Here is a 14,042-nt window from a genome sequence, read left to right as displayed (position 1 = left end):
TACTTTTCTTAATTTGATTGATTATGTTAATTTGTTGTGTTTTTTTTTCTCAATTCATTATTTCAATTTTTTTAAAATTTTAATTCATTTTTCTTAATTTGCTTGATGTTTATGTTAATTTGTTTGTTGTGTTTTTTTTTTCTCAATTCATTCTCTCAATTTTTTTTCAAAAATGCATAATAATATTTTTGCATCAATAAAAGAAGTATATATCTTTGACGAATGTTGTTAAACTAAGGTATCAATCATTTTGGCTTCCACATATATTTCAAAGGTATTTTATAGAACGGTCCTACACCAATAATATAATGTTTTGTAATCTTTTGAGTCTCCACTATAACATTTTTTAATACAACTTCTAACTATAATAGGTAAAATCAATATTTTTTCTATATAAAAACACTTTTTTTTTTGTAATTTGTTTCTTTTTCTTTCTCAACTCACCCTTTAAAATTTTATTTGTTTGTATGTAGAGTAGTAAATGAGGGTTTAGGGTCAAAGAGTGATCGATTATGACAAATTACGAATAGTTTAGTAGTGCCAAATTTGAAAAAAAATGTCTTACGAGGTTGTAAAAAACGATGAGTCTTGAAGAATTATTAAAATATAAAAAATAAAATTTTAACGTTAATTAAGCTTTGAAATGAGTTTTAATTTTCATATCAAAGTTTCAATTTAGTTGTTCCTGAAAGCTTGTTATGATGAAATTATTTCTCATTAAGATAGTGAAATATATTGCATGATTTTAATTTACACATTTCCAAATTAACCATATTATATTAGTTTAGTTTTTATATATGTTTTTTGAATTATTTAAATAATAGAGTCATCAAATAGTTAGTTATAGAATGTACATGGGAAAAATTTAGTGTCTAATATTATATTGTGTATGCTTGTAAATGTTGAAATAATATGAGATCACACAACTATCTTAATTATACAATACGAGATTCTATTATATTTGAATACAAATTCATATTATGCTATTTATACAAACCTCACTATTTTTATATACTAAAACAAAATGACAAATTTCACGTGCAATGTAGGTGTTACCAACTAGTATAGTCTAAAAGATCGCCTAAATATTAGTACCATTTAAATATTGGTACATGATCGTTCATATTTTGGTAAAGGATCGTTTATATATATCACTTATCTAATTGGGATAAATAGCGAGCTATGTTTGTCTATCTGGGATAAACAACTGATTGTTTAAATTTTGGTATAGAAACATGCAGTAAAAAATTAATAAGAAAAAAAAGGAGACGATAGATGACGAAAAAGGAATAAAGAGAAAATGAAAAAATCGTGAACAAGAACAAGTGAGAACATGAAGAATTTAATACTCGTTCCGATAAATTCAAAATCAACAAGAACAAATATGGAATTTATGAAAAAATAACCGTAGCTTCGTGGGTATTTTTTTTTATACAAATTAAATAACAACTAATATTTTAACTTTTTAAATTTTAAAAAGAAACCATTAAAGATAAAAAAATTGCAAAAAAGGGCCAAGTTTAATGCAAAATTGGGAAAATGCCAACACGAATGTTACAAAAATTCCCCTCAAAATCGGTTTATTATTTATTACTACTCGAACCAAATGTCTGTCCTAAAAAAACTTTAGTCGATGGCTCATTTGCCGCCCGAATCACAGTCTTACAAAATTTTGTCTTCAATCATCAACCAATTTCTTTGGCAAACAAATTCAAGAAGAAAAAAAATTATGAACAGTTTCAATTCTACTTCGAATTTCTGTCTTCTTCTCTTTGTCGCTTCGTGTTCGTCCCCATCCCTTGCTCTCGCTATCTATTTTCTGTAATTTATTGTAAATTTTCTGTATATATGATCATGAAGTTTTGGTGTTTTGGTTGCGAGAGCCAATATTTCTTGTATTTTTTTTTATTTTTAACTTTTGATTCAATTTGTCACTGTTTTGCTCTTGATCGAGGCGCAGAGATGAAGAGGTGCAGAAATGGCGAACTGTGGGATTTTGAGCATGAGATTCTTGGTGGAGATGATATTATACTTGGAATCGATGGCGGTACCACTTCAACTGTTTGTGTTTGTATCGCTCTTTCTGATCCTAGAGTTGTTTCTCCTTCAATATCTTGTCCTATGCTCGCTCGTGTTGTTGGTGGCTGCTCAAATCATAATAGTGTTGGCGGTATGTTACTATCTTTGTCATTTCTCTCGGTTCTAGCTATGTTTTCCGCTTTTGTAGCGTCGGTTTGGTGCATGATTTGACTTTACTGCTTCAAAACGAGTAAACATTTAAGATGTTTGAAGAGTTCATTTGAAATCCCGATCCGGTTTTGTTAGTTAACTGGACATTTGTTTTTCGCCAATTCTTTGCCCCGAGGGCATCTGCTAAAATATTGACGGTTCTCTGCAAGAGTTTGTAATTTTTTTCCCATCAAATTTCAGATTTTATTACTTTCTTTACAGCACCTTCATTGTATTGTATTTCCTCGTTCTTTTGTTGCATGGAAGTAGCAAATTTAGGTGTTTGGTGTCCGTGTTGGACTCTACTGTAAGCATGCCTGATTGCATCCTTGATCATGAATTTGAATGGTAAAAGTATGATAACCCGCTGTCATCTCTAGAAACTGCTGCGAGGGAAACACTGGAGCAAGTTATGGCGGAGGCACTTTCAAAGTCTGGTTCAATTCGATCTTCAGTTCGAGCGGTCTGTCTAGCTGTTTCTGGGGTCAACCACCCAACGGATCAACAAAGAATTTCGGATTGGCTTAGGTACAACTTCTAGTAAATCCGTGGAGTTTTAAAATTCTTTGTGCCGTTGGTTTGTTACTTTCTAATTATACCTCAACAGTAGAAGAGTGAGTGCATATTACTCTTAGTAGCTTCTTCAATGGGATTAGATAACACGTTGGAATGGACATAAGCTCTACAAGACTTACCATGAACTGCAATTGACATCTAAGCTCTACAAGACTTATCATGAACCGCAATTGACATCTTGCTTTCCAAGGAAGCTAATTGACCTCCTGCCATCATAATGCTTCCTTGATGATGGTATCATGACCTGGACGCGTTCAGACCTGGAAAATGGCATTAGATGCTTGCTTAGAATTTTCTTGGTCTGCTAAAGATTTTCTTTTACTAATTAGTGAAACCTTGGTTCAGAATGAATAGTCTGCTCATGATTTGTTTTAGCAGAGAGGGTTTTGAGGTGCACAAGACTATGACTTGCAAATTCCTCGGTTTACCAAGATTGATAATCTATTTGTTCTGATTTATGATGAACAGGGATATCTTTCCCTGCCATGTAAACCTATATGTTCAAAATGATGCTGTGGCGGCTCTTGCAAGTGGCACTATGGGAAAGCTTCATGGATGCGTTTTAATTGCTGGAACTGGAACAATTGCTTATGGATTCACTGAGGATGGCCGTGAAGCTAGAGCTGCTGGTGCAGGACCAATCTTAGGTGATTGGGGAAGGTGGATTTTTCATTTTGTTCTCTAATATTGTCTCTCTCACACACACACAGATTGTTGAAAGTCTGGGTTAGGTTCACGTAAACATCACTTGGGCATAATTGTTGAGTGTGATATAGGAGAACCTGGTGTGTTTTCTAGATTTTCTGACGAGCCTTTGATACGAAGCGTATGAGGAGTTTAAACACACCCCATTGCCTCTTACCCCTTAGTACTAGCATCTTGGCTAAAGGTTGATACTGGGAACAATTTGTTTCTGTTATTTATTATTTTTGTTTTTTATAAAGAAGAGCAGAAGTGGAATGAACAGACCCAATTTATTCTAACTTTTAATTCTTGAACTTTTGCACCTCTGTTTGATTGTTATTTTAAACTACTGTTTATGTTCTTCCAGTGGATATGGGATAGCTGCACAAGCGTTAACTGCAATAATTAGGGCTCATGATGGACGAGGTCCTCATACAAAGCTCACTTATAGCATTTTGAAGACACTCGATCTTTCTTCCCCAGATGAACTAATAGGGTATTTATTTAAAATACTAAGATTGCAATTTGTAGTATAAGTCTCATGCTTATCTGGTCATTGTTTTGTACAGTGAAAAAATAAATGGACTTTGTTACAAATTCCCTTCATGTGCAAATAAGCACGTTTTGTTTCCATACCCATTAGAGGTGGGGACTTTGAATGAGATTCATTCAATAATTATGTTGTATATGCGATCCCCAGAAGGATTTTAATTCAGCAAGGAAACAAGTGTACAATTTTAAATGTATAACATTTTGCATACGGTTCTTCCCTCATTTGCACCCATTTAGCTAGGCATGCAAATGACAAGGAAGTATGCTTCGAGAAAGTGGATTTTTCCTAATATCACGTTTTTCTTAATAAAATAAAAAACATATATATTTTAGGCCGTTAGCTGTGATGTTTTTTTTGAACTCTAACTATAGAGCTTTCTTGTTATAAAATAAGTATTCGAGGATTAGTTAGTTCTTACTTCACGAGTCATATCATTGTAATATGATTTTACACATGCAAATATTTAACAATATTAATATCAGGTGGACATATGCGGATCCATCCTGGGCTCGAATTGCTGCTCTTGTTCCAGTTGTTGTAGCATGTGCTGAGGCAGGTGATGAGGTTGCTAACAACATCCTCCTCGATTCAGTTGAAGAGCTGGCTTTGAGTGTGAAAGCTGTAATTCAAAGACTCGGCCTAGCTGGTGAAGGTATGGAATCAAACAGTCATTCGTTATTATTAAGATCCATTTTCCCTTTCATGCACTGCATTTATATCAGAATTAACTATTTATTACGCTTTATTTTGTGTCCATTTGATCCACTTATTATAGTTTATGTGCATTATAATGTGACTGCATGTATGAGAGGAAGTTACTTTTCGATTCACTTATGATGGGGTTGTATTTGTGATCAACAGACAATAAACCCTGTACTTTTCTACAAGTACTCCAAGCTTCTTCTGGCGAAATGTCATAAAGTCTAAAATTTGATAAAGCCCAACGTGTGACCTTTGTTGATGAACACGTCTTGCTCTAGATTAACTTCCGCGTTCTACCACAATTGTGAAATTCGTCCCTCTATTTCTGAAAAGTGAGCTCCCAGAAAAGCCCCACTAGGCCTCTCTCTTCTAATGAAGCACCTAGGGCTAGTGGTGTGTCTTGTTTCCTAAGCCACTGAAATTTTTAAACCTTTTTAGTCTATCTAGTTTTGTTATTTTTTTTAGGGAATATCATTATCTTATTATTCTACACATGCATTTATTTTTTGTATGTAAAAATTTTAGTACACCTTACCCAAGAAAAAGAAAAAGAAAAAGAAAAAGGAAAAGAAAAAAGCCGTTGGCCTTTCTTTCCCACTCACACTTCAAAGCTCCAGAAGATTACGCTTTGGTGTGTCTTACACGTTTAAAAACACCGTTGATGCTTATTATTTTTGAGCTAGGCCAAACTGTCATAGTATATTGTTGATACTTGATAGGGTCTTCTTATGTTGGATCAATTGTCCAATGCTTGACAAATCCTCAGTCTTTACTCTTTACTGGTCGAGAGTCAAGTTTGTTTCTCATTCAGCATCTTGAATATGGTGAATCAAAATTCTGTGTGGCAGGCATACTAATCCGTACTAATTTTTCCCCTTAAGATCTGTGCCTATCATTGCTTTCAATAATTTAATTACACTTGATTTGCGATCTTCTTCATCTGTTTGAGTTACAATCCCTTGTACAGATGGACAAGAGGCATTTCCTCTCGTTATGGTTGGTGGTGTCCTCGAAGCAAAACGGAGGTGGGATATAGCAAAAAAAGTCATAAATTCCATATCCAAAGAATATCCTGGGATTCTTCCTGTTTGGCCTAAGGTAAGCCTATTTTACACTCTTTACTGCATGTTCTTGCAATTATGGTTTCTGTTTTATTTTACTTTTTTAAGTTATGTGAATTCATTTACTAATTAATAGTGGACTACTAGTAATAACAAATTAAGAAAATGAGAACACTTTTCCAGATACCCTAGTTTTCTTTAACTAACTCACAATGGAAGAGAAGCAACTGGTGCCTAAGAGCCTGTTTATTTTAATTCTTTTAATAAAAACTGTAAAAAAATAAACTTTGAGAGGGTATTGGGGGCGATGAGTGGAGTTGCGAGGTCCATGGAGTTACCAAGTCTAGAAAATTGTGAACTTTTGAGGTTGACAGTTTATGAAATTAATAAAATTTAAAATTGATATTTTTATTAGTGGGACCCACAAACTCCTCGGACCAAACATGGAGTGGAGTTCACTACTCCATTTCCTGCCACCTCCTGCTTCCAAAATCTTTGGGTCAAACATTCTCTGAAAGTGTTTCGAAAACTATTTTGAGTAGTTGTCAAACACTTTCACTTCTTTTCAAAATTAAACATTTGTAAAGTTAAATTAAACATATCCTAAATTCAAGTTAAATTATGAATTATGGAAAATGGTACACTTATCCCTCATCGGTTGTTTAGCATGAGAATCAGAAAGCGAAAGCAATCCCTAGGTTTCTTACAGTTCAAAATTTTCATTTTTCTTAACAGGTGGAACCTGCGCTTGGGGCAGCGTTGCTGGCCTGGAATTTTTTGAGTAAGGATTATCAACAGGAAGGAATATAGAAGGTGTTCATTAGCTTGATGAGAAAGAACTGATGAACATGAACTGTACAGTTTCATTGTCAGACCAAACTTAATTAGCAATGTTGGAAAGATAAGGTAGAAACTTGAAGCAGTCTTAGCTATGTGTTAATGTCTTAAGGTCTTTATTGTTATAGTTTAGCGCCTTCATGTTAAGGTAATATATTCTTTTGGTTTAAAGTCCGAAGGTAGCACACATTGTGCTTTTATAGTGCCATGTACTTCTAGTTGTGGATCCTTGTGATCCAATTAAATGGTTGTGTTGTGAACTTTATATGGAGGCAAAATCTAATTGAATGCAAGCATTTTTGGTCTTTCAAAGTCAAAACATCGGGATAAAGTTGGAATGATTTCTATATGAACTAACTATCATGAATTTACCTAATAGTAAAAAAGTATAGATCATGGATTCAATCAATAGTGGCCATTTATCTAGTAATTAATTTACTACTACAAGTTTTCTTTTGACATCCAAATATTGTAGGATTAAGTGGATCGTTTCGTGAGATTAATCGAGATGCGCGTAAGCTGGTTGACACTCTCAAATGTTAAAAGAGAATATATATATGTGTGTGTGTCTATATATATATATATATATATACACACACACACACACACGTATATATGTATATATGTATAGATATGTATATATGTATGTAGAAATATAGCTATGTATGTATATATGTGAATTGTATTGTTAATTAGATTCTCTCGTGGAATATGTTAAATTACGTAATGGCGAAGGTAAATTTAATATTAGATTAACACTCTAACAAAATTTTATGTTTTTTAAAAATGAAGGGACAAGAGGATTAAACCTTAGATCTCAAGGTTGATAGCGCATTAATATTAGTTGAATTATGTTCATTTTGACTTTAGGTAATATATTCTCTACGTTTACATATGGATACTCTTGTGCATACATGGATACCATTGAATGTCACAACATTATTAAAGAATGTTGATGTGATAGTTGATCGAACTAGTATCATTTCTATCCTATTATTGGAAGATTTTCTAGTACAACCACGTTGGAGTATTTTATTCTTTAATATTTAATATTATAGAGTCAAATAACAACAGTTCTAATAAAATGAGATTTGGACTAACCAAACAAGAACTACTAGAGAGACTCAAGAGTATGAGAAAAATGAATAGATATATTACAACAAAAATGCCCATCAATGTTCCACAGTTGTGTACCAAAATAGATGGTAAGTGCTTTTCTGCAGCTCAAATTTCTCCACCTAAGTGATTTTTGCATTACAATATACCAAAATAGAGAGTAAAGAAACTGAAGACTGAAGTAATATATAACATTAGCAAATCTTAGCACATAACCCCTCCAAATTTTGCTCCAAGTTTCGTTGATGAATGCTATTTAAAATAATTTTCTCATCTCTTTGGTTAGTGTGATGAATTACATCATCTCCATAATCTAATTCATCGTCTTCTTCTTCCTCATCATCCGCAATAGACCTGGAAAACTTACCACCTCTTTGAGGATTGCTACTCTGACTTGAATACCCGACTAGTTGATTCGCTTCTTCGAGCTCTTCTGCTGTTTTTGCCAAAGATAACAGGATATTTTTCGCTTTTTGATCAGGCCGAAGGCCACAAGATTCAATTTCCTTGAACCAAATAACAGCACTATCAAAATCTTTGTTCTTTCCATATGCATCCATGATTGTCGTCAAAATCGTTTGATTCACACGTATACCATTGACCTTCATTTCTTCATATCTTTTAATCATCTTTTCAAGATTATTTATTTTGGCGTATCCTTTGATCAATGTACCATAAGTAACAACATTGGGTCTAAAACCATCTTGTTTCAGTCGTCTAAAAAAAGTTTCAGCTCCCTCCATGTCAGATGCATTAACATAAGCTGATAACATGGTTGTATAAGAGCAAATGTCTGGATTGCATCTGCAACAAAGAAACGATGATGGCAATCCGTTACTGGAAATACATGCAAAAAGAATGAAATGTGCAGCCAAAAAGGAATGGTGAAATAACATCTTTTGTGCAGGAACCTTTGAAGCAGTTTATTACCTGTCTCTTTTCATACTCTTGAATACGGTCTTAGCTTGCTCGACCAGTCCAGAGATTGCAAATGCATCGAGCAAAATATTATAAGCTTTGTGAGTAGGTCTGAAAAATAGCAGGCGTAAAAGTTATCAGTGCATGAGTATTTTGGCTTACTATTCATCACTTCGTTCAGCCATGCTTGGTGTTGTGTAAAGTGAATATGAACCAAAATAGCAACACGAAACTAATATATATACACTCTAACGGAAGATACCAATACAAATACTCATAGGTTGGAGTACACTAAACTTGAATAAAACTTTATACTTTGCTAAATATGATAAAACCATCAACCATCGTGAATTGACCTAGTGGTAAAAAGGGCAATATGTAACTAAAAGGTCATAGGTTTGATCCATAGTGGCTACCTACCTAGGAATTAATTTCCTAGGTGCGCGTGAGCTAGCCCGAACACTCACAGATATAAAAAAAATCTTAGCGTTTTTATTTATATATATATATATATATATATATATATATATATATATATATATATATATATATATTTCCAATCAGATACTGTATGTGCTGAAAGAAAGAAGTGTGAGGGGAAGTACCTGATACCAGCATCAAGCATTTCCTCAAAAACCGCTAGTGCTTCTTCCTCTCTTCTAGCTTTACCATAAGCACTTATGAGTAAAGCATAGCTGACAACATCTGGCTTAAGTCCAGCTCTTTGCATCTACAGTTTTGGAATTTGAATTAAAAAATCCGAGCGTCTCGTTGGCATTGAAAACATCGCAGAAACAAAAACAGTCTCACAAAACTCAAACTACAAAACAGCTGCTAATATGCTTGTGATGCAATGAAAGCGAGCAAATATTTGATATTTCAGATCCTTATAATCTGGACTTTACCAATATTTACTACATCATTTGATCAATTATCAATTCACACAATCCAGAAAATGTCACAGTTATACACTTGCCTACTGAACCACTTGGCTATTGCCTCAAAAGATTAAAAATAAAAAGAAACGACTCCTAATAAGACTTTTGTAGCAATAGCACTAAATTCTCATAAATTAGCAAGAATGCAGCGTATACTCCTAAAGTCAGTGGCTCAGAAAGAATACTGCTCAAACCTACAGGACAACTTTCTCATACAATTTCTTACACCAGAAACTCTTAATACATACACTCACATAAAAATAATATGAGCAAGTAGCACAATGTCCAACCATACTGGCTTACCTGATCATAAATCTTTGAGACCTCTTTGTAGTTAGTTTCAAAAGACATCAAACTATTATAAGTAACTGTAGTCTGTGGAACTCCACGTGCTGCCATTTCCGCAAATACTTTGCGAGCCTTTTCATAATTCCCAGCCTTCTTGAACATGTAAATTATCATGTGGAACATCTTTTGGTCTGGCTTCAACACTGGCTTTTCCTTGTTCAAGAGGGAGTCAAAGAGTTCCTCAGCTTCCTTGAATTTAGATCCCTGCAGTAATGCCTCATCATTTTGTGAACAACAACAAACAAACCAAGAACAGCATACGTTTGAAGATCAAGTAAGCTTGGAAGAAGGAAACCAGTTAGAAAACAACATAATAAAATCTCCAGGTTGGGATCAGTTTTGTTTTGGGTCAATATCTTTATATGTAGAGTTTCTATTTCAAGTTCCATTCCAGTATAATTACTCTGCATTGGAACATAATATCCAAAAGCACATACAGTTACAATTTACAAAAGCCAAAAATTTGGCATCAAAAGTTCACAGTGATTAAGAACATTATTGATTTTCAAGAGGGTAGTCAAACTGAAGGATTAACCTGATAAAAAAAAAGGAATATTTTGGAAAGGCTTTAAATAAGTATATGTTTGAGATTAGTACCTCAACAAAAGTTTTTAGCATTATTTGATAGGTCAGTGCAGAAGGTTCAGGACCACCAGATTGCATCCTTCTAAAGATTGCTTCAGCATTATTATACCTGCCACCTCTTCCATATGCTTCCATGAGAGCAGTATGAGAGACAACATTTGGGGCATAACCCTTCTTATTCATCAAGTTTAGAACTTTTTCTGCACGATTGAAGTCCCCTAGCTTGCCATAAGCTGTAATAAGCATCACGAAATCCATTTCACTAAAGTTCCACCAGCTTTGGGTCCGGAGCCATTCAAGAATCTATAAGACAGTTAAAAAACATGAATTTGAATAATCAGCACATCTGCATATTGGAAATTGTAACACAAAGGACTTAAGAATAGGAAGAGACTTGGGCCATTCACTCACTAAAATAAAGTAATTCAATCGACAAACTGAGGAGCTAGATAATTCTTACCAACACACCTAGAGTTCAATTTCACACAGGCAACTACAAATTACCAATGCATCGCCCTTATGTAGAAGATACTTTTTTGACGTTATGATGGCCATGCAAGACAGAGAAACACGTCCTGTAACTGAAAATATTTGGTATTCTTGTTGAAGTTGTTCGAACACACATTGTGATGAACAATTTTTACATGAACATAGGTGTTTAAGTAGGCTTTCTAATTCCAACAAGAAGACATTAATGATTTAGGGATAGCATTTGAATTGTTTCACAAACATTAAGGCAAAAAATAGATTAAATGCTGAATTGCATTTTCTTAAATTGGACTGCATTTTTATACCCCTTCAAGTCTAATTTCAGGCAACCGACCCTAATAAATTCTTTTATTTTCCTCCTATAAAGAACAAAAATTGCTAGAACACAAGAAAATATCAAATCATGCAAATGTCTATGCTCTGTACCTCACTGACTAGGTTCCATTTTTTTAGTTGTTTAAACCTAACCAAAGTGCCCAGCACCAAGTCCTTCGGAATAGCCTCATTTTTAATCCTTTCGCTTCTAAGTACAGAAACAGCAGACCCTGTCTCCTCTATTTCATTCATCAATCTCCTCCATTTCTTCTGCTCTGCCTCGTCGGCTGCATCCTTAAATACTTCCAACTTCTTCCTTTTCTGTAAGAACTTTCTTGGTGTCAACATACCCATACAGGTAACCACCAATCTTCGACGTACATTAACATTGGAACTAATAGAATGTGTTTGTGCTTGCAATTTACTGAAATAAGAACAACAGAGCACGCCCAATAATCATTACAGTAGATCAAAATTAGTCTAGACATCTGCACAGATGCAAAAACAACAACAAAGAAAAAGAGAACAGTGCATAGTTGTCCTTTTCCCCCCATTTTTGTATTTAGGTGATGAATTAGAACTCTGCACATATACCCAATAGAAATTTCTATATGCTAGCTATGATTGAACCCTAAAGAACCTTGAAAACCAACATTTCCCCAGAAGTACTAAAACCCATCAGAATCAAGCAGAACTTGAACAATCCATAAATACATCACTTCCGAATTCCGTAAGTGAAACAATCTGATAACAACAAAGAGTTCTCCAACGAGATAGAACGAGACAACAGATCATTAAGGAGTCATAAAAACAACAAAAAAGTGCCAGGAATTTTCGAGTTAGCTACTTGAATTATGATAGAAACCCATTAAACATATTGTATAAATGCAGTACAGCAAAGAATGAAAATACAAAAACTCGACATCCAAGCGTTCGAACTCCATAGAATAGCAAGTAATTTCCGACAAAAACAAATGGGAAGAAATACGAAAAGTGAATGGGGATTGAAGGGGTTTAAGGGAATAGGAAAAATTAAGCAAAACCTCCAATTGGGTAAAGGCGCTGAAACAACAGGCTTCAGAATTAGAGTTTGAGGCATCTGAGAAAGCTCTAGTTTGAACAAAAATGGCTGTCCTCGTCCTTTCGGCGTTTGATGATATTTTTGAGTTCATGCAGATAATCGGTTTTGAATCTTATCCATTTATATTATTACTGTTTATCGGTCCTTCGTTTCAACGTATGACGAATGGTCGGTTAAATTATAGAAAGAAAAAAAAAACCCCTTCGAACTATGGTGACATTTGAAGTTGGTAGTTTACTTCAAAATCATTTTAGAGGTTTTTTTAATTATAAATTCACAATCTTTTTTCCTATGTGGACAACTTCTAAACAACCATATGGATGAAAATAATGCCTATGAATCATACACGTTGGCATCTTGTGCACGTCATTCGTAATCGACACTACGTCTGTATCGGTGTGGTGTTGAACCAAGTCTATTATTTGATGTCTAAGTTAGCATAAAATGTGGAGCTATTTATATAATTTGTTATCTAACTCTCACTTAGGATATGTATAAAGTGATGTTAGAGTAAGTGTAATGTCGAGGTTTTAGACTTTCAGCGTCAAGTTGAATTCAATTGTTTCTCTATTAGTGAAATGAATGACCAGATGCTTGAAAATCATTTGACTTTCCCTTTGTGACATTCAAACCCTATGCAAGTTTCAAGACGTTCTTTGGCCCTTGGTTGTGGGTTTTACCTCGTGCAACCCTTGATAGTACATATCATCTTTTTTTTTCTCCTTTCAATCTCATATCACTTGTTATTGGTGATTTTGGGCATAAGAAGAAAACCACAAAAAAAAAAAAAACATATCGACATTGAAGATTAAAATCATAAAAAGTAGTCATAATCTTTCAAAGCTCAAGACACAAGAAATGACTCGAAGAGGCTAAAGTAAGACCATTGAACAAAAAATTTTGGCAAATTAAATCGCGTCACGTCACCACAGCAAAATTGTGGATGATTATAATTTAATTGAATTTGGGTAGTCAAGTTTTCTCATATTCAACCCAGTTTAAGCCCCTGATGAAAAATTAGGTCAAAGAAATAATGAGCCCAAACTCGCCAAACAAGTGGGCCTAAGCTCGAGCCCACCAAGCAAATGGACCCAAACCCAAGCTGCTATGCAAATGGGTCCAAGCCCAAGCCTAACAAGCAAATGGGCCTAAGCCCACCTAAAACCTATGGAAGTTCTCTATAAATAGAGACATTCCCATTCATTTTAGGGATCTTTGGTTGATAGCATACTCCATCAAAACTCAATACGGTGGACCTGCTTAAACTTTCTCTTTGTACTCCAAGTCATATACGAAGAGGATCGACAATCTCAGAATGCCGACTGGATACCAGCCTCCCAAGTTCCAACAGTTTGATGGAAAAGGCAACCCAAAACAACCTGTTGCTCACTTCATCGAAACATGTGAAACTGCTGGTATGCGAGGAGATTTATTGGTCAAACAGTTCGTCCGAACCCTAAAAGGAAACGCCTTCGACTGGTGCACCGATCTTGAACTCGAATCCATTGATAGTTGGGAGCAACTTGAGAGAGACTTTCTCAATCGCTTCTATAGTACTCGGTATATCGTCAGCATGATGAAACTTACAAACACAAGACGATGAAAGGGAG

The 14,042-nt window shown here is 34.5% G+C and overlaps 2 protein-coding genes across 3 annotated transcripts; one reads left to right on the top strand and one right to left on the bottom strand.

The window, feature by feature from the left end:
• The first annotated feature begins 1,617 nt into the window (after nt 1-1,617).
• Nucleotides 1,618-6,961, top strand: LOC103502488 (uncharacterized). Its single transcript, XM_008466430.3, has 8 exons — nt 1,618-1,784; nt 1,961-2,170; nt 2,610-2,757; nt 3,274-3,465; nt 3,857-3,985; nt 4,525-4,694; nt 5,712-5,842; nt 6,541-6,961. Exons 2-8 carry the CDS (start codon nt 1,963-1,965, stop codon nt 6,613-6,615), a joined length of 1,053 nt encoding a protein of 350 aa, XP_008464652.1. The 5' UTR covers nt 1,618-1,784; nt 1,961-1,962; the 3' UTR covers nt 6,616-6,961.
• An 814-nt stretch (nt 6,962-7,775) lies between these two features.
• On the bottom strand, nt 7,776-12,563 carry LOC103502487 (pentatricopeptide repeat-containing protein At3g59040). 2 transcript variants are annotated; one of them, XM_008466428.3, is made up of 7 exons: nt 12,395-12,563; nt 11,463-11,775; nt 10,560-10,850; nt 9,918-10,166; nt 9,282-9,406; nt 8,689-8,787; nt 7,776-8,562 (listed from the first exon to the last, which is right to left on the bottom strand). In XM_008466428.3, exons 1-7 carry the CDS (start codon nt 12,448-12,450, stop codon nt 7,953-7,955), a joined length of 1,743 nt encoding a protein of 580 aa, XP_008464650.2. In that variant the 5' UTR covers nt 12,451-12,563; the 3' UTR covers nt 7,776-7,952. The 2 variants fall into 2 exon arrangements, with proteins under 2 accessions (XP_008464650.2, XP_008464651.2); XM_008466429.3 differs by lacking the exon at nt 11,463-11,775 and having other exon boundaries at nt 12,395-12,545.
• Between the last annotated feature and the right edge of the window lie 1,479 nt (nt 12,564-14,042).

This window comes from Cucumis melo, chromosome 7 (genome assembly GCF_025177605.1).
Source record: "Cucumis melo cultivar AY chromosome 7, USDA_Cmelo_AY_1.0, whole genome shotgun sequence".
Taxonomy (NCBI): Eukaryota; Viridiplantae; Streptophyta; class Magnoliopsida; order Cucurbitales; family Cucurbitaceae; genus Cucumis; species Cucumis melo.
This window is presented reverse-complemented; position numbering and strand designations above follow the sequence as displayed.

What these genes read in the sequence shown, in the direction of transcription:
- LOC103502487 (XM_008466428.3), bottom strand. Translation starts at nt 12,450, where the DNA reads ATGCCTCAAACTCTAATTCTGAAGCCTGTTGTTTCAGCGCCTTTACCC. An exon ending in AATGGAACCTAGTCAGTGAG is followed by an intron (nt 10,851 to 11,462) that starts GTACAGAGCATA and finishes ACTGTCTTATAG; the next exon opens with ATTCTTGAATGGCTCCGGAC. An exon ending in ATGCTTGATGCTGGTATCAG is followed by an intron (nt 8,788 to 9,281) that starts GTACTTCCCCTC and finishes GCTATTTTTCAG; the next exon opens with ACCTACTCACAAAGCTTATA.
- LOC103502488 (XM_008466430.3), top strand. Translation starts at nt 1,963, where the DNA reads ATGAAGAGGTGCAGAAATGGCGAACTGTGGGATTTTGAGCATGAGATT. An exon ending in ATCTTAGGTGATTGGGGAAG is followed by an intron (nt 3,466 to 3,856) that starts GTGGATTTTTCA and finishes ATGTTCTTCCAG; the next exon opens with TGGATATGGGATAGCTGCAC. An exon ending in TCCCCAGATGAACTAATAGG is followed by an intron (nt 3,986 to 4,524) that starts GTATTTATTTAA and finishes TATTAATATCAG; the next exon opens with GTGGACATATGCGGATCCAT.